The 27987-nt window shown below is 36.4% G+C and overlaps 1 protein-coding gene across 1 annotated transcript; it reads right to left on the minus strand.

The window, feature by feature from the left end:
* Positions 1-4991: 4991 nt before the first annotated feature.
* Positions 4992-22487, minus strand: LOC148839960 (uncharacterized). The gene is given in 5 exon segments (XM_088936348.1): positions 4992-5130; positions 6809-6937; positions 11682-11850; positions 22315-22399; positions 22401-22487. Coding segments are annotated over 5 exon segments (609 nt in total).
* Positions 22488-27987: the final 5500 nt, after the last annotated feature.

Here is a 27987-nt window from a genome sequence, read left to right on the forward strand (position 1 = left end):
AATCCTGATAAGATAAGAATTAAAGAGAATTAGTAAGAATTTTGGCTTATAATTGATGTTTAATCAATTACTAAGAATTATAACTACTTATAATACTATATTTTTATTTTGTATTCATGTCTTTCCATTTATTTTTATTCAGATCACATTTTCCTGCTCCATTCTGTTTGTTTGTTTTTTCTCTCTGATTCTCTCTGATTTTTAATTCACCTTGTATCTTTTCTTTTTTTATTAAGTTACTCATTATGTCTTACACATTTAGCTTTAGCTGTGTTCATGGGATTCTTTTGTCTGTTTTCCAATTATTTTTTCTCTCTCATGTTCTAATCCATTGTTTGAGCAGTCAACGCCTAATGTGTGTATGTCAATGTGATGAAAAACGACATATGCCTAATACTTCATGGCATTGCTTTGAAGTTTTTAATGGCGGACTTGAATCACATTAGGTGGGGTCTATAAACTCTTCTGCACCTCAGGCATAAGAAGAGAATAAGACAAAGGAAATAGCAGAAGACAGAACTACAGCCAGAGGGCATCAGTCCCATTAAATATGAGGGAGCCTCCGTGAACACCTCTTCTGATCTATTGGGAAAAAGAGTCACCTGTAGGCAACCAGATGCTAAATGTTTTTATTTTAACATTTTCTGTGTAGTATTACATTTCCTATGGTCTGCAGTGATTGAAGAACTGTTAACTCCTTCTGGCCTGAGCCTCTCTCCTCTCTCTTGAATCTTAAGAGAAAACTAACCTTACAAAGAGTAAAAAGTGTGAACTGCTCAGTAATGAAAATGTCTGTTTTACAAACCCACTGTATTCACATTTCCTTGATAACTATTCGCATCTCTCTTTCCTTTTTTCAGTTACTCAGACTTCATCATTTATGCAGAGATGAGACGAACTTCCATACTAGAGCCCTTAAAATGAACTCTTTCTTTCTTTAACAGAGCCCTCACCCAAGCTATAAACAGACCTCAGAATGTGAGCCCCACAAGGAATTCCAGCATTCCACTGCTCCTTCCTTTTTTTTATTCCCCAGGCCACAAAACAAAAAAATCTGTTTTACAAGATGAACCTTCTACTAGAACACCTTTTCATCTCATACTGCTGACCACCTGATCTATACTTATTGTACACCGTTCCCTTGACCATCCTACTGCTGCCATGCATACCAGGTGCAACAGAACCAGCTGCATACAGTACATATATATACTGTATATATGTGCTATAGAATTTATATAAATGGCCTTTTCAAAATAATCTAAATGGTATCATGTATTGCATCTACAGTACAATAAGTGCACTTGGCAAAACAGGAAGAAGACAACCTAAATGTTTCAGGAAATATGTCAGAGGATTAAAGATCAAAACTCTCTCCGTTCTTAGAGTCCTCCATTTTATCTCTCTTTCTCATGATGACACAGACCTTTCTGTCTGTCTATGTTCATATGAAGACATAAAGTCAAAATTATTGTAAGGTACATTTTGGGAAAATAAAAAAAATTAAAAATTAAAGCTATTGCATTGATGGTGAGAACCAATTCAGCTAGTATTATAAGGGTATGAGTTAATTGTGTGTGAGAGCTTTGAGGCCATTATCATGGGGAATGACCATGTGTTAGGCGTTTATTAAAACAAGCTCTGGAATAGCATATGTACGGATATAGTATGAATAGTATAGAAGTACTGTATATAGTGACCCCAATAAGTAATATATTTCACTTTTATAGCAAACTACGCCACCTAGCAAATTTAAGGGTGCTAGGAACTTTTCCCTCACAACAAGTTCATTATATCTCTGAGAACCACCTGTGCACTCATAGATCAGACAAGACATCTGATACTAGCCCTTTTTATTACAGTCTATCAGGCTAGGAGTTACAGTATCTATTACTGGTCAACCTGAAACACAGAACCCTTCACACTTGACAATTATTTATAAGGGACACACACACCCATACACCAGCACAAGAACCCAATGGACCCCAGTTACCAAAATGTCCCAGAGGAAAGCAACATTTTTTTTTTTCCGTGAAAGCATCTCTGGTCAATGACCTGGTGTGCCGCCTTTCTGCGTCTAGGGGTGCAATCTGTGTTCCTGCAGATTCTTCATATTCTATCTTCAAATTCTGCTCCTTTGTTCTGAGACCTCCTGATTGAGGCTTATCAAACCCCTTTCTGTCCAGAGCTCAGGACTTGTTATGAGGTGAAGAGCTTTCATTCTGATATCATAGCTGCAGGTAGAGCTAACAGCTCGGGGTTAATACTGAGTGAATTCAGACTGCCTGGTGTCGTGGAGCTTTGTCTCTCCTTTGTTAACCTCCTGTACACCTCTGGCCCAGGTTTAGAACACTTTGGCTCAGCACCACACCTCAACATGTCATCTCTTACTGTTTCATAATTGAGTGATGTCTGAAAAAACATTGTGTCCTTTCAGCTTTATTGATTGGTACACGCCACACTATTTGTGCTTGAAGACTTTCATTAGAGAGAGGAAGCGGTCACCAAATATCCTGCCACTATATCCAAACTTAAAGTCAATATAGTCCCCAACACCTGCTGATCTACACCCACTTTTGTCACTGTGTGATATATACAGAAAAGACTGTTACTGTTACTCTTACAATGGAAAACTATGACAGATCACTACTCAATGAGTGCCAGGTTATATAGTATATCCTTAACTGTGACTACTGCTTCCCTTGATGGATAAGGGAACATTTGTACCAAAAGTGATTCAAATATTGTACAGGTGGTATCGATAATCACCCATTTTCTGTGATCATAGCACACAATACACACACACACCATAACAATATGGTGGAATGGAGAGAAAAACAACAAACAGAACAATGAAGCCTGTCAGATCAACCGAGTCAGCCTTAATTAATGGGGAGTCGTACATGCCACAGGAAGTTCCCCCTCATGTATTCCAGAATGACACTGTGAAAACTGCTGCACTGTCCTGAGGGTTGGAGATGCCAGAAGACTGGAGAATGGATGCACGTGCAGAAACTGCTGGAAGCAAACAATCCGGCAGGCAAAAATGAAACTAAAAGTTTCGATCAGAATCCAATGCCACGGTCAGACAGGCAAGGGTCGAGCCAAGAGGAACTGCTAGAAGTGCCAGGGAGAGTTCAAAGGAGAGTCGAAAAACAGGCAGTGTTTCAAGCACGGGAATCTGTCCAGCAAATGGACAAAGAAGCAGGGTCAAAGCATGGAGATAGAGCATACAAAACACAGAGGAGATCAGGAAGCCATTGTCAGAAATGAAGGAGATTCGAAAACTAGGAGATACTTGAAAGCACAAAGGATACCAAGACTTGAGAAGGAAACACAAATGACTGAGCAAAGGGCATTGTCAAAACAGGGCTTAAATACCTGGAGGTAGGTGCCGTCTAAATTGTGTGTAGGTGGTATCAATAATCGCCCATATCTCATTATCACAGCACTTGATGAATTATCAAACCAAGTGGTTACTCAGCCTGTTGGTATAGAGATATGGGAAGGCAAGCTGGTGTTTACATGGGTATTACAGACACCAGTTGTGAGTGTCCCATAAAACTAAGTGTTTATTTCTGCCTTTTATTTTGTTTTTGTAAGTGAGGAGTGTTTTGTTCTCATTACTGTTTCATAGTCTATGTTTACTGCATATTTGACGTCACAACAAAAGACCCCCACAAAAAAAAACAGCATTTTACAGGTACTGCTTATATAGTTTATTGTTTTTATGTTTCGTTTCTTTCACTTAAACATAATAAATATTTAAATAACATCATAAAATAAATATTTTAGTAAAAAAAAGAAATTGGCTTATAACAGCTATATATCTGAATACTTAAAACAATGCTGTTGTACAACACTATTGAGTAATATGCAAAGGTAATAAAAAAGCAGAACAAAGGGTTTTCAATTCAGAAAAATATAAAATATAAATTTGCATTTTACTACTTTGTTATGTATACTCTACATTGTCGTCACAAAGTTTGTAAAAATGTATTATTACTCAGTTTTTACAAAATTAGTCTTGTAGAAAAATATTTCTAGGATACTTTAAAATCACACTCATAATATATACATACTGTATGTATGCCTCATATGTAAAAAATACAGGATTGCTTACCATAAGACACGTAGATAGAGCACAAGGTCTGTAAAGATAACCTTTGAGCATGGTGTCCATGACAATATGCAGATTTTCTAACAGTCTAATAAGCATTTAGTGTCTAGCGTTCTTGGAGGTTATAAAGTTCTTTTTTTCTTGACCATGTGAGTAACAATAATACAGAAATTAAGGCAAATGTTTCAAACTACATTAGACAACATACAGTATTTTCTGCAAAGACATTCTAAGGCATTTATAGTAGGGAAACGAGGTTAATGCAACAAGCTTTCTTTATCCTTCTTGTTCTCAAAGGGATCTCATGGTCTGCCTGATCAAGCTGCCACAACATTACAAGCACAGTATCTAGGAAGTACTCTAGTGTGAAAGCTGGATCATATTGGAGTCACAATACTTTAAAGATTCTTGACCTACATTGTACTTTAAATGTAGGTACATGGTTAAAATGCTTGAAATACAGTGTTATTATATACCGTACATAAAAAACATGAGGTGCATGCGCAAACTGTAACAGTTTTGGAATTCAACAATTTTATGCACATATATTGCAAGTGCATTCAGTATATATTTATTATGTTTTTGCAGTAAAATGCAAATATGTTAGTGTTTATTATGAGCAGTCTCTCTTCAGGCATCCAAGAAAAGCATCCTGTTTCCTGTTTGTTTTCACACTTCACGTGTCCTTAAACTTTTTTGAGCACATTGTGAATATACTATGTTGAAAGGAGTATAAAACTCCTTTATTGTGGACTGCATTCTGCATTAAACTCTGCCAACTCTTTATCTATCGTACTATCATTTCACAGTGGCCTTCAATTCTACATTTTGTATTGGGGGAAAAAAATGGTGCTGCACAAACTACCTCCTTCTTTTATTGTTGCAACTTTTCTCCTTCTTCTTTGTTTCTTCTCAAGTGTTTTACAGATGGGCTGTCCGGTCTATGTTTCCTCTCAACTTTTTCCATCTTCTTAGCAAACAATGACTTATTTAAGAGAACGTGTGCTGTGTGCCTACAAATACATAGAAAAAAATATCATCAAAATATCTTTGAAACTTTACTTACTTAATTGTTCTTCAAAAGAAAATCATTAAAACTCATCTAGGACCACTTTAAATAATTAAACACAAAAAACTCAATTTCCAGTATGCATTCAGATGAACAGTAGTCTTAATATAAAACATTAAAAAAATGTACTCTTGTTGTAATATCTAATACGGCATTATTCATTTGTTTATTGTGCTTCAGCAATCATTTTGCAACAAAAACATAAAGTTTATTAATTCAAGATACAATTGGTGACTGAAATGCAAATGAAGGAAGTCAGACCACCAAGGTAGCACATATTATACTCAATTAGAAAAAGGAAAGAGCACTCCAGGATGCTCACTTTATAGATTTTTTAATAACAAACAATTTTTGGAAATAATCAAATAAAAAAGTGTGCAATGATCAGCATAAACTAATTTGACTAATTAAACTTCACTAAATATTTTCATGTTGTACAATCATTTTGCTTTTGATAATTGTGTTCAATTGCCATGAAAGACAACATGGTAACCCCAAAAATCATGGATAGCTTTTCACTGTAAGATGCAAACGTCATGCCACTCCTGTGCTCATGTCTCCTGTGGTAGGAGGCTGGTCTTTGGCACAGTGGCCTTCTCTGCTGCTTGTGTGGGCTGTGTGAGCCAGTCCCAATGTGGTGCCTGAGAGACGGTGGATCTAACCACAAGTCCAACCATACACCATACACATGTTCTGCTTCCCAATAATAATTTTTGCATGATTTAATTAGTGCTGGGTCTCATTGTGAAATGTTTTAAAAAATGAACTCCGGATCTGGAATAATAAATAATGTAATGTTAAGTAAATACCTCAGTAACATATATCTGTATATCTGAGATGAATATGTAAAGGCAGAGTTACATTTTTCTCTGGTCCCTTCTTACAAAGGTTAAGTACAGTTCTGTATTTTTTTAAAGTATTGCATAGAGCTAAGTATCATACAGAAAAGAAGGAGGACCATCACCCTACCCTTACTCTATGTTTGTGCCATGTGAGAGGAACTTTTTCTGATCAGTCTTAGACTATAGATACTAGATTCTAGATTCTTAACTTAGAACGCCTGCTGACCTGGTTATTTTTGGATATTCTGATTTCCTGTATTGCGGAATGGTCTGACTCAAAACATTTTCTCCTAGTTGGAAGAGAGATTTAGTTCTGTGGTTGTTCTCTTTTTGGCCTGTTAAGGTGGTGGATATTTTTTTAACTTTACATGGTAGAATCCACTGTTTCTAGATCTGTAGGATGTAGGCTTCTGAAAAGCATTGATTTGTACCTATGTAGTTATAATATAAATGGTGTATGTTGTGTAATTGTGTTATCTTATTGCTGATAATTGTATGTCAGTTCAGATTTGACTTCTATTTTATTACTCTAAGTGCCAGCGGACATAAAGAACTTGCATGGCTCATTTTTACCTACCACTTGGTTTCTTTCCCTCCCATTTATTTAGTGATCCTGTTTTGCATTCCATATGCTCAAGCACATCTAACTATTGTGCAGTGTGTGTTTCCATAATATGTTAACTTATGACTAGTTATACACAGATAGACATGAATGCCTCTTCTGTTGGCTCCCTCCTCATCACACCATCACAGAAATAATGACGATTAGATACTACATACTCTTGCAGGAGATATTTCTTTGTGCAGAATCTTGTGCACTGTGCATCACTGTTGCTCACACAAAGGCACCTTGCAGTTTCTCTTCTAAGACGCACTGGGTAATAACCAACTCCATATGGTACAACCTGTCTGAAATCAGAGAGAGACATTTTGAGTAAGAACAATTATTATTATCCAGACATGTAGTCTATGGATGCAGACAATGTATTAAGTAAATTTTAATACAATGTATTAAGCACAGAGATGGCAGCTTGTGGATTTTAGTATTTGCAATCATCTATGTTAAGCTCACTTCTACTGATGATCTGTGTAAAACTTGGAAGACACTTTTTCTTTAAAAATCTAAGGGTGGACAGTTTAAATAAAACAGATTATTGCTGGGTTTGATGTTCATGGGAAGGATTTATATCTGTAAAAGTTAGGTGTGCAGTTACCAACTTTTCTAATTTTAAATATATACTGTAGTGTACATGACATTAGTTAATCTAGGAAGTAATAAAACTGTTGATTAAAAACAAATCTTATTCAATCTGTATACCAATTAACCATTAAATTCTAATTTCATCACATCACTGAAGTCAGAGAGAAGGCAATGTGTAATGTTAACCATCTGGGAAAAAAGATGTGAAGGTCAGTTCTTCTAGCCATGATGACTCTCCAGACCATAGCTAGGCACTGCCTCTCCCACTGCAGATGCGGAATCATTGCAGAGGGCTGAGAACATTGTCCTTACCAATGGTCACAACAGAAGCTGGTCACGAAGCATGACTCATCCTGGAACATGACATGTGACCACTGACTGACTACGCTAAAATTACCATTCGATCAAATAATAATAATGTGTTTGTCCGATATAAGGTTGCCAAGCCCTGCGTTGAGCATCTTACAAATAATTTCTCACTTCTTGTGAATCTGTGGCGTTCAAGGACCATCCTTCCATCTCTCTTTTTACCACTATGCTAGCAATAGGTGGTGTCTCATGGACACTGTTAATGAGTTTCACAGTTGGCTAATAACAAAATAAAATATTAGGCACTGTTCACCCGGGTACTTCCAGTCTGCATCATGCCAAGAGCCACTCATCTACAACTCCCTCATAAACCTGAATGGTTGCTAAATAGACACTAACCAAATGTATGATCAGATGCACTTCTTGCTGTCAAGAATACACAGCAATAGACTCAATAGACACAAAGAACTTTTTATAACACAAAATCTGTAAATGTTACACAACATGCGAAAAATGACAAGCAATCCAATCAAATGATTCATGACTTGCAGAAGCTCAAACCTTTCTATCATTATGAAAAAGTGACTACAGATAGCTACAAATTAAACACCTATTAACAGTATATCTGAGATAGATACAGAACAGTGATTCCTGTTGCTGCCCACAAATGTCACTCAGAACTTTGTCAAAGAAACTGGTTGTCTTCAGTTTTACTGTGGGAGAGCAGGAACTATAACAGCAAATATCATTGCTGATTTTTAAAATTAATACCAGACTGAGTTATGCTGTTGACCCATGTGAACTAGCTCACATAGCTAATATCATAATTCCCCAGTTTCAAACCTGTAAGCACTGCCAACAGTCTAAGGGACTTTAAATATGCATGTTAAACTCTCATACTGCAGAGTATTTGGGTGAAATAACTTTGGAATAGTTCCAATTAATGTGAATTTGTTGTTAAGGTTAGGCAGTGCTAAATATTTCAGACTTCAACAATCTACAAATTGACAGTGTCACTGGTAGCTATTGATGTAGTGTTACAAATATATTTTTCCTTTTATTCTGAATTTAACCTCGCCTTTGGAGGAACCTTAGAAAAGCAAGCTACCCTTCTTTGTGGCATTAAATTAACATTCTCCTGGAGACACATTAAACAGACCACACACTGAACCCCAAACCACCCTATGGTAGAACAGTTTCAGATAGACTTCTAAAAGCATTGGTTGCTTCCCATAAAATGCTTCCCACATTCTGCCACATTTCAGAATCAACAGAAGCTGCATGCATCTGCATTCCATGCAGGTTTTATTTGTTGTATGTGTACTACTGTGTTTCTCTTTATATGCAGCTTATTGTTCCTTCAAAAACCCTCTTAGATTAAATGCAGTTGTACTGTTATTGCCTTATCTTTGATGTAAGTGTTATATCTGGTATGACTAATGTACTATAGTCTGTGGCCAACTGGAATAGCTCTGTGTCTCCAGTCCCTTACACTGATGAAAGAATGCATCATGCCTTTAAGTTTAGAGTTTATATTGTATGTGCCAAAATTATTTTAACACTTCCTCTGTTACATCTGGGAAAGCCAGAGCTCGCAGACCTCAGTCTCCACATTTGAGTCCAACACCTCTCAGTACTGTGAGAACTCATTCAGGATGGCTGTCTGTGCCACCTGCCACAACTTAATGGGTAATTATCTCATTAGCGTAAACCCTTAAACCCTGCTCTGCACATGATCAGACACTCTGTCATTGAGCTTTCCAACAAATTAGGGAAGTCCTCTTAGCACTAACCAGCCTGTCAGAACAAGAAGTATTCTACCTGATTTAGCCCTACAACCTGATACTGAGACAGTGCAGTAAAGCCAGCTGGATCCCCATCTACCCCCTGTTCACTACCTCTTCACAGCAACCAACTAGACCAGTGGGATTGTGGAGATTCCCGGTTATCCAGACCAGCTAGATCACTTTGTTTCCTGCTTTCTTCGGCCTGGCTGCACAGCATATCCCCAGCTTTGTTCCTCCTCTGACTGACTGCACTGTACATCCCCTGGTTCATACAGTATGTCTTTGCCCACACAGCACATCCCCCAGCTCTTGCCTCTCAACTTGCCTTCACTGGGAACAAGCAGGTGGACTCCTCAGCCTGAACTACAGACACAGAACTTTCCAGCCCATCACTGCATCCACACCAATTGGATAAAATACAGAAAATATACTGTTCTAGGTTCAGTGATAACACTGCCTGTAACTGGGTGAGAGAGGTGGCCAAGACGGCAAAGAGAACCCAAGTGCAGGTGAAGCAAGCAGGTAGACAGGTAGTCTGATGTGTTGATTGAGCAGGCAGAAGCAAGGGAGTCAATACACATTCCAAAGGAAATTACAGAAACGTAGTCCAAGCATAAATGCAAATACTGTTTGTATTATCATTTACAGAAGGTCTCCACATTTGCAAGGTATTGGTGCAGAGAACTGGCGTGAAAAACCATATTCTCAAACAACCAAGATCCCCACTATACCATTTAATAAAGCACTATAGTATACAGTATGTATGGTTGAAAGACATAAATAACCTTCCCTTATATGATAAATTACTAATGCATTGGGCTTAATGTAATTCATATAAGGTTGATCAACTATAAGAAACAAGAGTATTCACAAACTTATAGTAATCAGTTAAATTTTTTTTGCATCCAGATGGCACTTTATCTCTCTGCCTCCATGAGTAGCATGCCCCACTATTATGAAACAGGCAATAAAACTGTCAAAGAGCAAGTGAAATCATCTCAGGTCTCTTCTCCACACTGCCAACACAGAACCTGGAGCATTCATTACAATATATAAACAAGACCATGCTGAGATGCGGATGTTTGGTAGTGGGTAGTGGATACTAGGGCAGGAGGCAAGGAGAGGCTCAATCACAAGCTAGGTTTATCTCACAATCCTAGTCTAATTGTGCCACTAACTTTTAAAGTTGCGGTTAACAACTTTCAGCTCAGTTTCATTCCGCCCTCCAAGACCCAGTCGGCAAGACTGAATAGCAAATATTATTATATTTATATTATATTATATTACATATAAAATACATCACCAAAGCAGAAGGTCAAGTTTACACTAAATCTGTTTAAGAATAAGAAAGACTGCTATCCATTAGCAAACCTCAAGCATCCTGAGAGAAGTTGAGCAAATGTGCCATGAAGAATGGGCAACAATTATACCAAGTTGGTGTGCACTAATAGATTGTGGCTAATTAACTAATTGTGGCTGTATTTTCTACTAAAGACAATTCCACCAAATACTGAGTTTAAGTTTAAAAACAGGTCCCTTGTTGGGGGTACACCTTAGGAAGAGTTTGAATACTTTTGCAAGGCCATGTGTGGAAGTAGGAGTACTTTACAATCCTCTTTAAATTTTGCAGGGAGCAAATGCAATGTACAGTATATAAGAAAGGAGTCAGTTCTATTCCTGTTACAACAAAAAGTGGCATATCATAAGGCACATCATCAGATAAACACCTACAATGGTTGTGCTCTGCTAGCCATTATGAAAGATATGGTAAATGATGCATTTTAAAGTAAAAAATAAAAAAAAAGGCACTACCAGCATGCAATATGTTTAAGGTAATGTAATTTACATGATAATAAGAGCAAAATTAAAAATAATGTACATGAATACCTTGTTTTTTAATGTAACTAGTAAAGAACTCACATGAAAACACCAACAGCATTAAGATGCTTCTGAACTCAACTCAACTCTGTTGCCTGTTTCTTCAGTCAGACTACAAGAGGAATGTGTTGAAAGGTGTCTTGAAAATCCTTAAACGCCCTTCTAATAATTGTGTTCTAGTCAAATTACTGATCCTCTAAGACATTTTTCCACAAAGCTGGAAGTTCTTTTTTCATTATACCATTATTGTTGCCTTTGGGGATGTCACACTCAAAAGCACTTTCTATTCTAATGAAGGTTAGATATACAGTATACATTTAAAATAACAGTTAAAAATTAGAGTAAAGTTAATTAATTTCACTTTGAAAAGTGACTCTTCACCTTTTGGGAAAATTGCATTCATTATAAAAGTTGCAAGATTACAGAAGTTGTGAAATTAAGCTTCAATATACATATCCTATTGAACTTTTTGACTCACCCTGGAGTATTGACCCACACAATCCCAATGTGGCAGAAATAAACACATTCTTTGTCTTTCAGGTTTACGCAGGAGCAGCGCTTCTCTCGATGCAGGGCCTTGTGAGTGGGTTTTGTCTCTGGGTCACTCTCTGATCCAAGCAGGGAAGCTCCAGGTGATGTTGAATATGCTAATAACAACAACAATAATTACTAAGGGCAATATGCTATTTTCTCATGACACTTTCATAGCTGATACAAAAACATTGTAGCATTGTAAAACAATATAGAACTTTCATTCGCCATTAAACTCTAGCTCAGCATTCAAATCAATATTTCAAACACAAAAATGCAAGATCTGTCTTTACCTAGGCTCTTAATTCTCAATATTGCAGAAACTGCAGATCCCACAAAAATTTTAATTCTACCATAATATTCTAGTAGTGTACTGGGACTGTATTTCAAAACACAAAACTGCTGCAGAAGGGAGCTCTGTATGTTACAAAATCCTAAATCTACATGTATCGTAATATCAAATAAAGTTTAGTTTTCCAAAGAATCCATAATTCATCTCTTCATCACCAGGTGCTACTATTGCTAAGAAATTAAATGTTTCTCCCAAACCACCTTAACCAACAAATACCATTTCTAATGACAAGACATGGCTTACTCATTTAGTTTTGTCTTACATCATCAGTATTGCAAATAATTACTACTAATAATAGTCCTTATTAATCATTTATCAGCTGTCTACTTTCTGCACATCCTGATTTTCCTAAATAAAACAATCTTACAAAAAGCAGAAACAAATATGGTGTCTCTAATCACTGATTTCCATGGTCACTCCAGGGATCTCTGTCTGCGTGGGGTCTGTTATAAAAAAGAAGAGATTCCACAGGGTTAAGTAAGTAGAGTAAAATGCAACTAGGCTTGGGATTGAGACCTTCTTGTTCTATTTATTATACAGTTTCTTTAGGAAAGAAGGATTGATTCTTTCCTAAAGGTACAGGTCAACCTTTTTCATAGTTCCTGTTACAGGTGCAGCCTTTTTGCTTTTTTCATTTATGCTTTATACCGTTGTCAGTTTTACCTTTAACACTGCCAGATATTCTGTCTCTTTACCGCAACACTATTGGTCCTGGGAACTCCCTCAGAGTGCTAATTTTTTTACCAGACCTGGAGTGCCTTATTCTGCAAGATTTCTTCCCATTAACAAAAGTCTTTCTCTCACAACCTCAAAATCTTTTGATTGTAAAAAGAAAAAGAGATGCTGAAAAGTCTCTAGTATTTTGTACTACATTTTTTACACATTATATTACATTTCAAAGAAAAAATGTTTTAGTCAATACATTTTTTTAAAAAAAGCAAACACAAGGTTTCATACAGTACAGGCAATTATGTGTGAAAAAACTGAATCTGCAATCATTTTCTTCCTTCACAGACATTTGCAATTATTTGCTGCACTTAACTTTCCAGTTTGTTCCCGGTGGTTTTTATTTAACACAGCTCATAAGCACAAATATCAGGGTGGGGGGTGGGAAATTGAAGAATGCACACTTTCCGCTGAAATTTGCACTTGATGGAGATAGTTGCAATTTTACTCTCTGCGATCATCTCTGTCTTTTACGTGGCAAGTAGCATTTACTGGAGTAACAACACTGCCAGCTTACAGTGTTCACTTTTTGAATTCCTGTTGTATCTCATGTTAAGGACATACTGGTCATCCATGCCCACGATGTGCTAGTGGTGCTAAACCAGTTGTTAGCCTGCACTTAGGGAATGACAGTGAAAAGGGTTATTGAATCCTGTTACATAAGATGACATCTACCTGTGGGAAGCTGCTTAGCAATGAATTCCCACACAGCAAGAGTCCCAGTCTTTTATCTTCACCAAGTCTTGAACCACAGAGGTCTGGACTATAGGACTCAGCCAACAATTCAGTTGAACTTATTTACTGTTTCAGGCTCCTGCATAAGTAGTCTTAAATAAAAGATTGACAAACCAAATGCCATGCTGTTCAATGGTGCATTTTATGTGAAATATAGCTGCTGAGCAAGAGTTGAGATGGAAAATAAATACAATCTAAATATAATTCTTAACTTTGCTTTTTAACAGGGTACCATCAACTCAGCCACCATAGCAACAACGAGGACAATAACCTGGCCACCCAAAATTAAACAAATGTAAATAAGGGAATACCAATAGGGATCCATCTTAATTCCTTCCACTTGTTGGAACACTCATGTCAATGCTACCATAAGGGAGAGTCAAACACAGCACGCCCACCCCTTTACAATACTATCAATACAATACTATAAAAATAACTCCCCTGGTAGACAGGGACCTAGACATGTTGTTCTACATAAACAGTTTATTCAGTAACTAGACTGCCATTCATTACTAATGTTCTATGGTCAGTTTTAAAAATGTTAAAATTCTACAATTTTGAGGAACCACCATCATGATGAGTATCAGTTAAATACATTTTCCAGATGCTACTTTAAATAAATTACAATAATAAAAAGGAGCCCATTTGTTAGTTCCCCATCTTGCAAAAAAAGGGTTGCAGCCATAGAAAGAGTTCTAAAAAAAGTGACCCAGTGAATTCCACATCTATAAGGCATACCACATGTGACAAGCACAGCTCTTCCTGCCCCTGCCAGAATCCCATCCCAGTTGCTTGCTGGCTCTGAGTATCCACACCATTCACTCCCTAAACCGTGGATAACTCAACCATACCAAAAAAACTGGGCCCTCTACTGTGGCTGAGCTGTACACTGTCTAGATTACAGAGGGAGGTGACGTAATTTCTGTGCCCTGTTATACTGTACATGCAGTACACCAACAGATTAAAATAGTTTAATGTCTTTAATGTTAATCTGAAGACAAAACAAGTGTGATCAAAATCCTGAAAGGTCGTTAATACAGCAGGCACTTCAGGGTCAATAAAGAATCAAGGACTCAGGGATACAAATAGAAATTAGGAGGAAGGGCATTTAGGATTGATAAGAGCAAGAGCTGGATTACTTGTCCGGGTGGTGGGTCTCAAATCCCTGGGATCATCCTCGAAACAGCTGGATGAGATGCTTACCAACAAGCAAAGAAATGTGTTAAACAGACTGAGTGCTCTCCAGATGTTTGTAAACTTTCTAAAGGTTCCTTGCTTTAAAATGAAAAATATCAGACTGTGTTTAATGCACTTGTGTGACAGTAGGGATGGCGCTAGATTACATCCATCCATTTTCTAAGAGCTTTATTTAATACAGGGTTCCAAGGAGCCAGAGCCTATCCAGTGAATCAATGGATGCAAGGCAGGATACACCATGGATGGAAATCCAGTCCCTTGAAGGACACACACTCACACCAAGGCCCATTATCCCCATAAGCAAATTAACCTACCAGTCTGTTTTTGGCCTGTGAGGGGAAACTGGAGCTGATTTGGTTATAAAACCTCCATTTGGAAATGTGGAAAACTGGTGAATTAATATTTTATGGAATATCACCAAAAATCGATGTAAGGCAAAAAATAAAATTGACAATATATTTTGTTATGTGTAAATATTACATGGTATTTATGTATATGCACTGTAAATATGTACAGTATATACAAAAATAGCCTGTATAACTACCAAGGCATGAATCCTTCGTTGATACTGTACCATGAAGCCTTATTATAATTATGAAACTGGAGCAAAACTGCTTTGAGTCCTTCATTACTGAGGATTTGGCATGTCACAAAAGGTTACACTCTCTGGTGAAAATATCCTTTTGCTTTACACTATTTACGTGGCCTTAAGTGGCTTGTTTTTTGCCTGACAATCAAAGTTTCAAATTGAGGTTAGACTTGGTATGAATATAAAGCTCTTCTGTCTGGTGCTTATTCTGGTGACAATTTAGAGCTTGTTAGAGGAAAGAGATAGATTTCTGAACTGAACCATCTTAGTGCTGATGAAACTTACTTACGTGCACTGCATTGACTCCTAAAAACTGAACTGAGAAAACCCATTTAATTTTAGTTTCTATGATTTCCCAGTTTACTTGAATGAAGAGGATAGGTATCTCTTAGGTTAAAGGAGGGAGATTGTGATGCTCGTCTGGTAAATTTACCACAGATAGTTTTAGATCTACATCAGTGTATTAGAAAGCAGAACATGATTTCTGCAACATAAAACCTTTTAGTCCTGGAACGGAATTGATATTTAATGTTTTTGTATATCCCAACTGGTATGCATGGGTGATTTATCTTTGTCCCATGTAAAGAAAATTGCTGTTATTGTCAATCTTTTCTTTACTTGTACAGTTGAAATCAATCTTTTCTTAAGTATTTTAAAATATTGCCTTCCCTGGAAGTCAAATCATAAACCCCTTTCTTTTTTAAAATATCTTTTAGCCACAAATAATTCATTCACTTCTAGTGGTTTCTTATATTATATGCAAAGGAACAAATAATAGGTTTATTTCATGCTGAAAAGAGAAGAAAGAAAATACAACGTTTTGGCCATGGAGCCTTCTTCAGGTGTGAGGGTGTGAGGTGTGAGGTGTTGCTCACACCTGAAGAAGGCTCCATGGCCAAAACGTTGTGTTTTCTTTCTTCTCTTTTCAGCATGGAATAAACCTATTACTTGTTCCTTTGCAGCCTACATATGCTGATGCAGCTACCCACCTGAACTCTTATAATATATTATCACCTTTCCTCTGAATTCCAAACAATACTTTCGTTAATGCATTCTATTAATGTATTTTAAAAAAATTGAAACATGATTAACAACTCTGATATCTGATTAAAAAAATAATGAAACTTCACCTGGATAAAAACATTCAAAACATCACATACAAGTAGGCCCATGCAAGTACAGTAGTCTTTCAAATCAAATTACAATTACCCAGAGTAAAGACAAATGCACATCGTGTGAGGAGACTTTTGGATATTTTCTTTCCAAATATTTGGTGATGCTATTGGTATACTGCACTATGGAAGTGATAAGCTTTTCAGGACCAATAAAGAACACTCACTCTGAGGTCTGTGTGGGTCCTTATGCCCCAGAGTAGTGACGGGACACTTTACTGCACGAAAAAGTCACCTTCCTTCAGATGGGATGTAAATCTGAGGTTCTGACTCTCAGCGGTGATTAAAAATTCCTGGGCGTTTCTCAACAAGCAAATACATCACCTGCAAGTACATTTCTAACACCACGCTAATTCAAGGCCCCTCAGGCCAATTCCAGATCACTCAGATGACATCTTGTACCTCCAGCAACCTTATTTACTGCATCTTTTGCAGAAAATGCCCAGCTATCTACATTGGGGAAACAGGAAGGAGACTTGTTTCAGAGAACATGTTAAGGCAGTTAGGATAAAAGATTTCTTTTCCCCACTCTGCCTGCCCCTACGCCTGCCTCCTCCACACTCCCGACTTTTGTTCTCCTATGCTACATAATCTCTGTTGACTCCCCTGTTTTTCTCACACCCGAAGAAGGCTCCAGAGCTGAAACATTGTGTTTCCTTTCTTCTCTTTACAGCATGGAATAAACTTTTACTTGTTCCTTTGCAGCTCCCTACTTGAACTGTTTCTCAACAACTGTAGGTGTGTTAACCTCAGGGTCCTGGCCAAATTTCACGGCCTCCTAATAATCCCAAACTATGAATTAGTTTCCTTTCTGTGTTTTGCCCCGCACTGGTAGCTGATGTGCGGTGAGTGTATTGGAGTGCTTTGGCTGTATTTGCATCATCCAGGTAGTTGCTGTTGTTGTTTTTCGAAATTAATGGTCCTGAAAGCTAGAGATTGCAATAAATTCTCAAAGTGCTGTAAAAGGGATACTTCTGAAAGATTTGGCTTTAATCTGCTTCATATGGGGGATGACAGCCTACAGTATATTGGAAAAGACACTGGCACTATAAGGGAACTCTGAGACAGAATGGTATCAAGGCCCTTATTTATGTGTGAGCTATGACTGGCACGTATTGTGTTTTTTCCCCCATCTTTTGTTATGCACTCACAGTGTCGAATGATTGACCACACCTTCTTCGGCTTTTGTAAACTACTTTTGTAAAGGAATGAATGCATCACACCTGTAGCTAAAAACAGCATCTCTGTGTGCGCAGTAGATCAGCATCCTGGGATGGGGAAAGGTGAGAAGCTGTCACAATATCCGCAAAGTCCAGGTGTAAATTTAAGTAAGAGTGAATAATGCAAGTTTGTATGTATGCATTAATATTTAAGGAGATTCAAATTTTTACGAATGTTTTGCCTTGATAAAATAAGAGACAAGTAATTTAAGAAAAATATCTCAATATTAATGAATTGTGTATGAAATTGTTTATATTTTTAGATGATTGTTTTTAAAACCACTATATTAAATTATGTTTAAGTGTTTCTGTTTGTGTTAATAAATCCACTGTCCCCAATAGCTAACCCCAAATTAAAGAAATCTGTAAAAATTACTTATTTCTTGTGTTGAAATTCTCTTTGTTTTTGTAAGGCTCTTGTATTTACAGTAACTTCCAACTTCTGTTTTTAACTGAATAATTAAAATCTGAACATTACTCTTAAGAGTGCACCAAATACGTTTGTGGTAAGTAACAAGTGATAGTCATACAATTTCTTTAAAAAACTACAGCACTTGTCTTATTTATGTATTTCTTAATATTAGAAACTTTGGGCCATTAAGTTCAAGATATATGCTACATTCTTCTTGTGACAGATATAAAACCATATTCAATGTCTAAATGTTTCCATAACACTAATAACAAATCAGACTGGAATGTGTAAATCCTAAATATAATAGTGTGAATAAAGTATTCAACAACAACAAAGGTATAAGAATAGATCATTTCAAAAGTTCACATAAGAAGGACAACAGATGCACAACAGAAGTTAGAAAATGGAGCATACACAGACAATTTTGAAGTAAAAGCTTCCTGAAAAGAAAGGTTTTGAGTTTAGATTTAAATGCACTCAGGTTAAGTGATTCTGGGTGTAGCTAGAGAAGGCCCTGTCACCCATGGAATGTGAATGAAGACTACAAATAAAGGTTGTGATGTGGGAAGTAGATAGACAAAAAGTCACATAGGTACTGAGGTGTCAAGCCTTATAGTAAAGCCTTATAGATGAGCATGGGGATTGAAAACTGATAGGAAGCCAATGCAAGGACTCCAAGCCAAACATAAAGTAACCACTTGGAACAAGTAATAGGTTTATTCCATGCAAAAAAAAAGAAGAAAGAGAACACAACATTTCAGCCGTGGAGCCTTTAACCACTTGCATGTGTCCTGGATAGAATTCTGGGTGCTGAATTCTGAACACACTGGAATTGGTTCAGTGTGGATATAGTTACCCCAGCAAGCAGGGCACTGCAGTAATCAATTCTAGAGAAAATGGCAGTAAAAAATAACATAAGATGCAGTCTGACTGACAATGTTTCTGAGATGGAAGAATGCTGTTTTTACAATATTCTGCACATGAAGGTCAAAAGTCAAGCCGGGATCAAATATCACCCCAAAATTCTTTAATTTTGATTGAAATTCTAGCACAGTGGCACCCACAAATAGGGTTACTGTTTTATGTTGGTGATTGGTGGTGCCAAGTAGCGTGACCCAAGTCTTATTGCAGTTTAAGTGAAGGAAATTTGGAGTCATCCAAGTTGTTATATCAGGAATATATTTAGAGAGTTCAGAAACCTACTAAACTAGGTTTAGTATGGACATAGATTTGGGCATCATTGGCCCAAGTTGGAGAACATGTAGATCCTGAATATCAGTGGGCCCAGTATCAAGCCCTGGGGAACACCTGACTTAACAATCAGTAAGATAAGAGTTGAACGATTTAAGAGTGATGTCAGAAACTCCAAATACTTGTCTTGAGACGGGAAAGTAAAATGTCATGATTGTCATGAGTGTCAATAGCAGCACTTAGGTCTAGAAGAATTAGGATAGATAAAGAACTGGAATCAGCTGCCATAATAAGATCATCAGTTACTTTAACAAGGGCAGTTTCTGAGCAGTGTAACTGCCTGAAACCAGATTGGAAGGATTCAAGGAGGTTATTTGCAGTGCAATGATTGTTAAATTCTATTGCAAAAGGACATTCTAAAATCATTGCAAAAAACAAAGTTAGATATAGGATGAAAATTGTGCAGGTTGTCCAGATTCCTGTTTGTTTTTTGAAAAACAAACAGAAGGTATGGGATCTAGTAGACAGGTGGTGGGTTTCATATGCAATACCAATTTATCAAGACATGCAGTGTCAAGGTGAGAGAGAAAAGAAAGAGGAGAACCAGTAAAAACAGGGATACAGGGAGAAGGTGTACTAGTGGCAAGTTGGTGGAAAGAATGTGATGAATGTGATGCCAGATATTGTCAATCTTGGTTGTAAAAACTCTAAAAATGTTTTGCATACTTGAATAAGGCTGGGAATATAGTAGTGCTGTAAGGCTTTAGCAATCGTTTGATGGTGGAGAATCTAAGTTACAGTAGGTATCTAACTCAATGATATCGGGGAAGTACCTGGATCTAACAGATTCTGTTTCATCCTTGTATTCAATTAAGTGCTCCTTCTAAGACTAGGAGTAAAGTCAGAAAGACACCACCTATGCTCTAGTTTGCAGGAGACTGCCTAAATTGATCATACAATGGGGCAGAGTGAGTATAGGAAATGGATTGAGTTTTAAGAGCAGCTAAGGAATCAAGAGTAGTTAAAAGAGAGCTATTAAAGTTTTGCACTCTGCACTTTGTCATTAGGAGACTCAGAGAAAAGAAAGGAAGACAATGAAGAGAGAGAGGGAGTAGACTTAATAACCTATTCTGGTTAAGTGATGCGAAAACATTACTGAACATAAATGTGTGCTAAAGGGAATTCTAAATCAAAGAGGACAGCTAAGTGTTTGTTAAGACCTAGTTCAAGATAAGATAAGTGTGAAACAAAAGAGTCATTTTCAATGACTAAATCCAAGGTGTGACCCTTTTTGTGAGCTGGATTTAGAATAAATTGTGTGAGACCAAAGCATTCTAACTTTGCAAGAAAATCCTCAAATAAATAATTAAAAAAAACATGGGCATAAAATGTTTTAAAATATTACTAAGTTGCTAAGTATACAGTTGTATAACTAAGTTGTATAACTGAGGCGCTCACACCTGAAGAAGGCTCCACGGCTGAAACATTTTCTTTCTCCTCATTTCAGTATGGAATAAACCTATTACTTGTCCCTTTGCTAACTAAGTGAAACCTATGCGAAAACTTTTCTTTCCTATACCAGTATAGAAAAAGAGTGTGGGTAATACTGTGTGTATTATGACACATTTTAAGGATTTTATAGATGATCCTTTTCTACAAAAAAGGTTGTTAAATGTAGGTTTATATTTCCTCAAGGGAAAGAGCACCAGTCTCCTCCACTATTCTCAGGAAACTAAATTTTTGTTAACAGCTCAGTGGGATAATAATAACAAATTGATTTTCTTTTGCAAAAGAGCAGATTTAGGTTTTTTCTATCATTATAGTATCATGCAGCAGGAGTAAGTAAACATTCAGTTAGTAGAAAAACAACTTAGTTCTTAGGAAAAGTATTGTAAGCACAGCACAATACTTTTTTCTGTCAAGATGTTTAAAACACTGCAGGAGGTTAATTGAAAAACATTACATAGCTGTTTTAGTTATTCTGTACAGTCTTACAACCTATGCATTCTTATTTATATTAAATGTATCTGTAACTTTTTTCATAACTTTTAAGAGATGCAAAATATGAAAAAATAAATGGGAAGCACAAAAAATGTCCCGCTTTTCAAACCAAGCTCTTCAATCATATCCTGTCTTATTATTTTTTAAATTTGGTAGTTATATAAATAAAACAAAAATAGCAAAAAAATAAAAAAGTAATTTACCAGTCTACGTCTCATTTCCAAAGTTCATGACACAAACAGTTTTATTAAAAGATATTAAAAAGCAGGTACAGAAAAGAGCAATATTTTATATACTGTTAAGAATATATATACTGTTATATTCTTATCAGTATATAAGATGCTTTAATATTCTGCTTATTTTAAAAACTTATTATTTTTTAATCCCTTGGTGTTACTGCAGTTCTGTCTAGTCTGTTGTGCTATTCATGAAAACATTGCAAATAAATAATTTCCATGTACAATAACTGCAAGCTAAGAGAGTAGGTAGTAAGTTGAGGAGATTTTTCTTTGCCATGAAATATATAAAGTGAAAATTTCAGATAAATTAGACTTAATTTATGTTAATTAAGCCCTTTAAATTTAGAATTCATCACCTTGCATAAAATAACATAATACAATTTAACAATTGTTTTATCTGCTGGATACAAAACACAAAGGACTTTCTACAGTAACACATTAAAGTGTAAAATGGAGTAAGGAACATACAGTAGTAAAGTTTGACTTAATAGCCATTTCAATTTATGACTGAATTTATATGGCACTGAAGAGAAAACAATGAGGCATGTACATTTATGAAGCATTTGTTAAAACACATTATAGTCCTGCATTATCAACTTTTTATGAGTTTTACCCCAAATTTAACAACTTAGAACAACATTTCTCATTGAGCATACTGTAAATGCAAGATCATTTGCAGTGAAATTTGTCCAAGACCAGCTCTAATCACACACAATACTACTACTACTAATAATAATAATAATTACCTTTTTGCTCCAAAAATAAAACCAGTGTGCTTGAAAAGAAATAAAAGCTGACGATATCCATTTGTGAAACAAAAATAAATAAGTTAGAAAAACGTGGAGGTATTGCATAAGAATCTTCGTAAGCAACAGGCAGTTACAGTATATCCAGTAGCACAGACAAGAGAGTGAAGCATGTGAGGGCATAAGCACTTTTTATAGGCTGCTGTGTGATCAGTCTTTCTGTGAAGAGACCCAGAGTTTAGACACCTCATCACCACACCCTCCTTTCATGTATCCAGCCCTGTGGACACCCTCTCTGTCACACAGATTGTCTTTCCCCAAGAATCCCTCTTCTCAAGGAGACGCATGCATGGAAGTAATTTGCAGCACCCTTAATAAATCCATATGTCTGGGAATTAAAGCAAGTTGACTAGACATCACAGAAAAGCAGCACAGAGTGTACAGTAATTTGTTCCACATTTGATTTTGCACCACCTGAAATCTTGAAAAACATTTATTATTTATTTGTCTAATTATGTAAAGTAAATTCCATGGAACAATAGCATTAAGGTTCATACATTAATCTAAGATGGGACATCATGTTATGCAAGATAACGGGAGGAAGAAGCAAAACAGATACAGTACATACTAACGTAAAGTGAGAAAAGACAAGTGAGAGTTAGTATTTCAAGATGTTCATGCACTATTTCATACAGCATTTGGAAGATCCAAGTCCATTAATAGATATAAATAACTTTAATATAAGTCTTTGTTGTAGAAAGAAACCACACACTGTCCAAAAAAAAATATTTTTGTTGATATACTGTATGTTTAAATTAAAATTGAAAAGTCTAAAAGTGTGTGTGTTATGTTTATATTTTCATTATTTTTTATAATTAGTTTCAATAGTAATAGGATTATAATAGGATACAGTATGTATAAAATTATATACAGGAGCCTTCTCCATGCTCGAAACGTTGTGTTTTCTCTCTTCTCTTTTCAGCATGGAATAAACCTATTACTTGTTCCTTTGCAGCCTACGTATGCTGACGCAGCTACCCACCTGAACTACTTCAGATTATATACAGTATGTATAGTTTTTTTTTTCTGTTCGACTCAAGAAAAGTGTATTGTAAACCTTTATTTATCAAAACACTATCTGATCTGAAAAACGTTTTACAGAGTTAAAGCTTTTCTACAATGTTTCCCCAAAAGTCTGGTAAAATTTGTTTTTAAACTATACAAATCTTACTTTGGTTTCCTGTTAAAAATTCAGTCACCCTGGGGATGACACATTAAACCTTGCCTGAAATTTTTCTTGAGAAAAAGCAGAGTGTGATTCACTTGCACAGTATAAAATATGTTATGAGTTCACTATCAGTATGTTTTAATTTACTCTGCACTGTGTTTCAAAGGTATCTTTAATAACCGACCTTAGCTCTTAAAAAGTTATTCCAGGTGTTTGAAAGCTGCTGTATAAATCTAAACTATACCAGCAAGGCAAGTACTCCCACCCTCGGTCCCATTTAATTCACTTTTTAAGTTCTCATTAGTCCGGAATTAACTTGGCTTAATCTTGTGTTTAATTTGGAAAGGCCTAATTAAAGGCTTCTAAAAACAAAAACAACATATTTTGGTTAAGAGCCCCTGGCAGTAGCAATTTGAGCATTAGGGAGAGAGAGGGCTTGAGGAAGAAAAAGGAAGTGCAAGGAGAAAAGTTCAGATGAGCATTGCCCCACATTTTAAAGGATGGATTTAATACTTTGCCTTTAGCAAAAGCTGGGATAATCCAAGACTGAACCATACTTGGTTTCTGTTGATAACTGGGTATAGAGTGTACATAGCATTTGTTGAAACCTGGTATGTATTATCTACTGTAGTGTTGGTATCTTTAAAAAGGAATGTTTGGTGCTTGACAGTAACTTTCTCAATCAGACTTGCAGTATTTAATCTAACATTAAATGTGCAAAACTGTGACAAGCATATATCTTTAAAAACAGTGTGTGCATACCTGAGTGTTGGTGATTACATGTTCCAACACATTAATTATATAACTTGAGTTGACACATCTATAAAAAAAGCAGTTATTTAAACATGATTTATGAGAAAATATTATCTTTTAAAATTCTTTAAGATGATGCTTACAGCATGATCCCTTCAAGAGATAGCACAGTATGGAATTTATAATCTTATTTATTTTTACTAGAGTTCCATGTATGTTATAGGTAATGTTATAGGAAATGTTTATTTTTTTTTATGGACATAAAAAATTGTCCAAAAATTTAATTATATTTTTTTACTCTGTACAACATAATGACTGCATTGTATATTCAAAGAGAATAGATAGAGGAAAGCAGAGCAATTTAAAATTGAGTTTTTAACGAACGTTTGGGAGGGATGAAGGCAGCCAAACTAATTAAACTCAGCTGCCGTAACTCACAATTCAATTCTGACTTAAGAGCTTAGTCTCCATATACTGTATACCACACATCACCCTCTCCTCTTCCTCACTCGTTTTTCACATCCCTCCTCCACCCCCTCTCCACCTTTGCAGCTGCCCCCTTGGTCACATGGGGGCCCTATCCTCCCTGTCCGATGGCCGGGAGGTTGTGGGTTAAGCCAAGTCACATCTCAATAAACAATCCTACTTTCTCTCAATCTTCAGCTGCTGTCATTCCTCATGGAAAGATGTATTTTCACTCATTAAGCATGTGATATAAGGTAGTTGTGCTCAAACTTTACAGTGCACTAGTAAGGCAATATTTAAAACACTGCTCTGTTTTTCAAAGAGAGCAAAGAAGAATAGCAAGAATAACTCCTAGTCTCAGGATATTGTCATAAGTGAACATGTTGAAGGAGCTATATCTCCTCAATCTGGACAAAGCAAAGGCTCAAATTAGGCAGTGGTGAGCATTTCTGAGTGTCTTATGGGAGGAGAGGGCTCCAATCCTCTATGAAGGGGTGGTGAAATCTTACTGTAGGCTCAATGGCTACGAAAGGAAGGCACAAACCAGAAGGGTAGCTCACTAGGTAGAACCAATACTGAGCAAGGTGGTTAAGGACAGGTGTGCTTAAGTATACTATGTGGTGGAGGTGTGACAGTACGTAAGAGATCTGATTGGTTAGGTACCAAACTTCCCTTGTTGAGTGAATGAGAGGACCTTTTGTGTGGGGAAGCCAGGACCGTGACAGGATGTTTTCAATTTCCCAGGGCTGTGCGCCGCCACTGGCCTGCCACGTAACATCAATAGAAATATTGAGATTGATCTTAACAGTTGCAGAGCAAATTATAGAAATATGGATATACCAAAAAACAATAATTGTAAATGAAGAAAGAGACTGTAGGAGGATGTGATATAAGCCAGAACATGTTTTGATCAAAATACTTCTGTGTAGACCTTCACAAGAGAGAAGTATTCATCAAAATCTCTTTCAGGTAGGTTCTTCATCTAACCTGGTTCAATTGCTTAGCAGAGCAAACCTCTCACTTTGTAATACCGCAGCAGCTCTTTTAAGAGTTTTTTTTCACAATTTCCATTGTGGAAAAAAAAGTATTTGTTTTTGCTGGTAATTACCTGACTCTTTATGGCACTATACAACATGGAGGTGGACGCAAACTCCACAGAGTGTTAGTTTCTGTGGTTCAGGAGACTCAGGATAGCTGAGTTGTATAACTAGAAGGTAAAGGTTTTCTTTACTCACAAGACTGGGTGGCAGTTACTGTGCATTTCTTCGTACTCCAATCAGTTAAAAGCCAGAGGCACTTCTTACACATAACTTAGATATTTGTGATTCTAAAGAAAACTCTACTGTAGTCCTGTCAAGACAAAGCCACCTTGCAGGTTCAATTTTCCATTTTATTAAATATGAAAAGTACCAATCCTATGCCCCCACAATGTTCCTCTGTGAAACAGAAAATCCCATAAATCCCATACAAATATTATTTACTTAATTACTCTGTTTTGGGATCTCACTGAAAAGTCAGGTTTTACTGTTCTTGCAGTGCTGACAATCGTGATACTGTACTTCATAAAGACTGCAATCAACTCTGCTTGAGGAACGTCATATGAAAAATATTGTTGTATTGCCATCTTGTGTTTGTTATTTATTTTCCAGATTTCTTTTTTTGGAAGAAACTTTAAAGCCAAGTGACTGCCAACTTGCTGCTCCTTCAGAGCCTTCAGAAAGCTCCTAGGTGAAATCTGAGGCTCAATCCCCAGAAAATAAAAAAGATCAAAACAAATGCATCTGAAGCTCAATACTTTCACACAATCAGCTAATAATATTTCAGATTGTTTGTATTTCAAGCTTTGCCTTTTGCAGGTGGTAGCACATACTAGAAAAATACATACCCTATTTTGCTTTCATCAATACATTAGTGCTAACAAAGGATATAAATGCATGTTGAAACTGTTTTCAGTGGTAAAGTGTTATGTGATCACAGCACTTTTCTTTTTTAAGGGTTTCAGGTTTGACTGTGGCCTTCCTATAGTAGTACCTCATAGCCAAAAGTATCTGCACCACCCTTCTGTAACAAAATTCACCTGGTATAGAAATGGACAGTGCATTCTAACACACGACCTTACATTACATTTACAGTACTGTATGTGTGAGCATATGAATAAATATACCACTGTATTTATGTGCATACAGTATGTCTTTAGAAAAAATGAAACATACAGGTTTGGTATATTGATTAATTGTTTTTAGCATCATTTTGATTAATTAATCATCTGTGAAAGGTCATTTCATCTTGATCTTCCCTCAAAATGATTGAAGGTGATCAATGTGGCACCATACAACCAGATTAAGCTCTGCGACCTCACTTGAATGAACACAACATTTAATCATGACACAACAATAGTCAAACAAAATGTGTTTCATAATACCTGTGACCCCATGTACTCTTTAAGGATTTAATATGAACTTTAGGAAAGGTGAGAGATTATATGCAAACTATTTTTTTACTAGAGTATGTATAGGCTTCTATTTGTTTTCCGAAGAAAATGTACCCTATTTCCATTAATTGTGGTGTTACTAGCTCAAGAGCCTTGTGTGGCTGCCAAATCATGTGACCGAAAAGTTTAAATCAGTTGTGGACCACAATTCCCATTAGCAATTATTTCTCCATGATTATTCTTGAGCTTACAACATTCTACAATGGATGTATGTTGCTTATGTTGCTACAATATGTAAGCATGTATATGCAAATTATAATGTGAGGTATTTGAAAAACACAAAAAAATGGTGTGCAGAGCACCAAACTTTATTGACCTTTACTATTTACAGAGACAGATAAGCCCAAAATGAAATGAGAAACTCAAATTCAATTCAAGCTAACTAGTGTCCAGAGAAATTATACTGGGAAAGCTACTCAGCTCTTTCTTAAGACTCTATCGTTGGACAGCTGGTGGACTGCACTCTGGGGCTGCAAGGGTAACATCCACAGGGTGTCTTCCTGCTAAGTTTCTGGAGGGAAAACATCAATCCTTACAATATTAAGTGCACCAGAAATTTGATTGGCTTGTAGCATGCTGTTTAAATCTTGAACAAGAGGTAACGTCACTCATCAAGTATCAGATTATTGCTTTAATTAAACAAAAACACTGTAAGGATCATGTTTTTCGACTTCTCCAGTGCCTTCAATACCATCCAGCCCTTACTTCTAAGGAGGAAGCTGGAGGAAATGCAAGT

This window comes from Atractosteus spatula, chromosome 2 (assembly GCF_055471065.1).
Source record: "Atractosteus spatula isolate fAtrSpa1 chromosome 2, fAtrSpa1.hap1, whole genome shotgun sequence".
NCBI classification, from domain to species: domain Eukaryota; kingdom Metazoa; phylum Chordata; class Actinopteri; order Semionotiformes; family Lepisosteidae; genus Atractosteus; species Atractosteus spatula.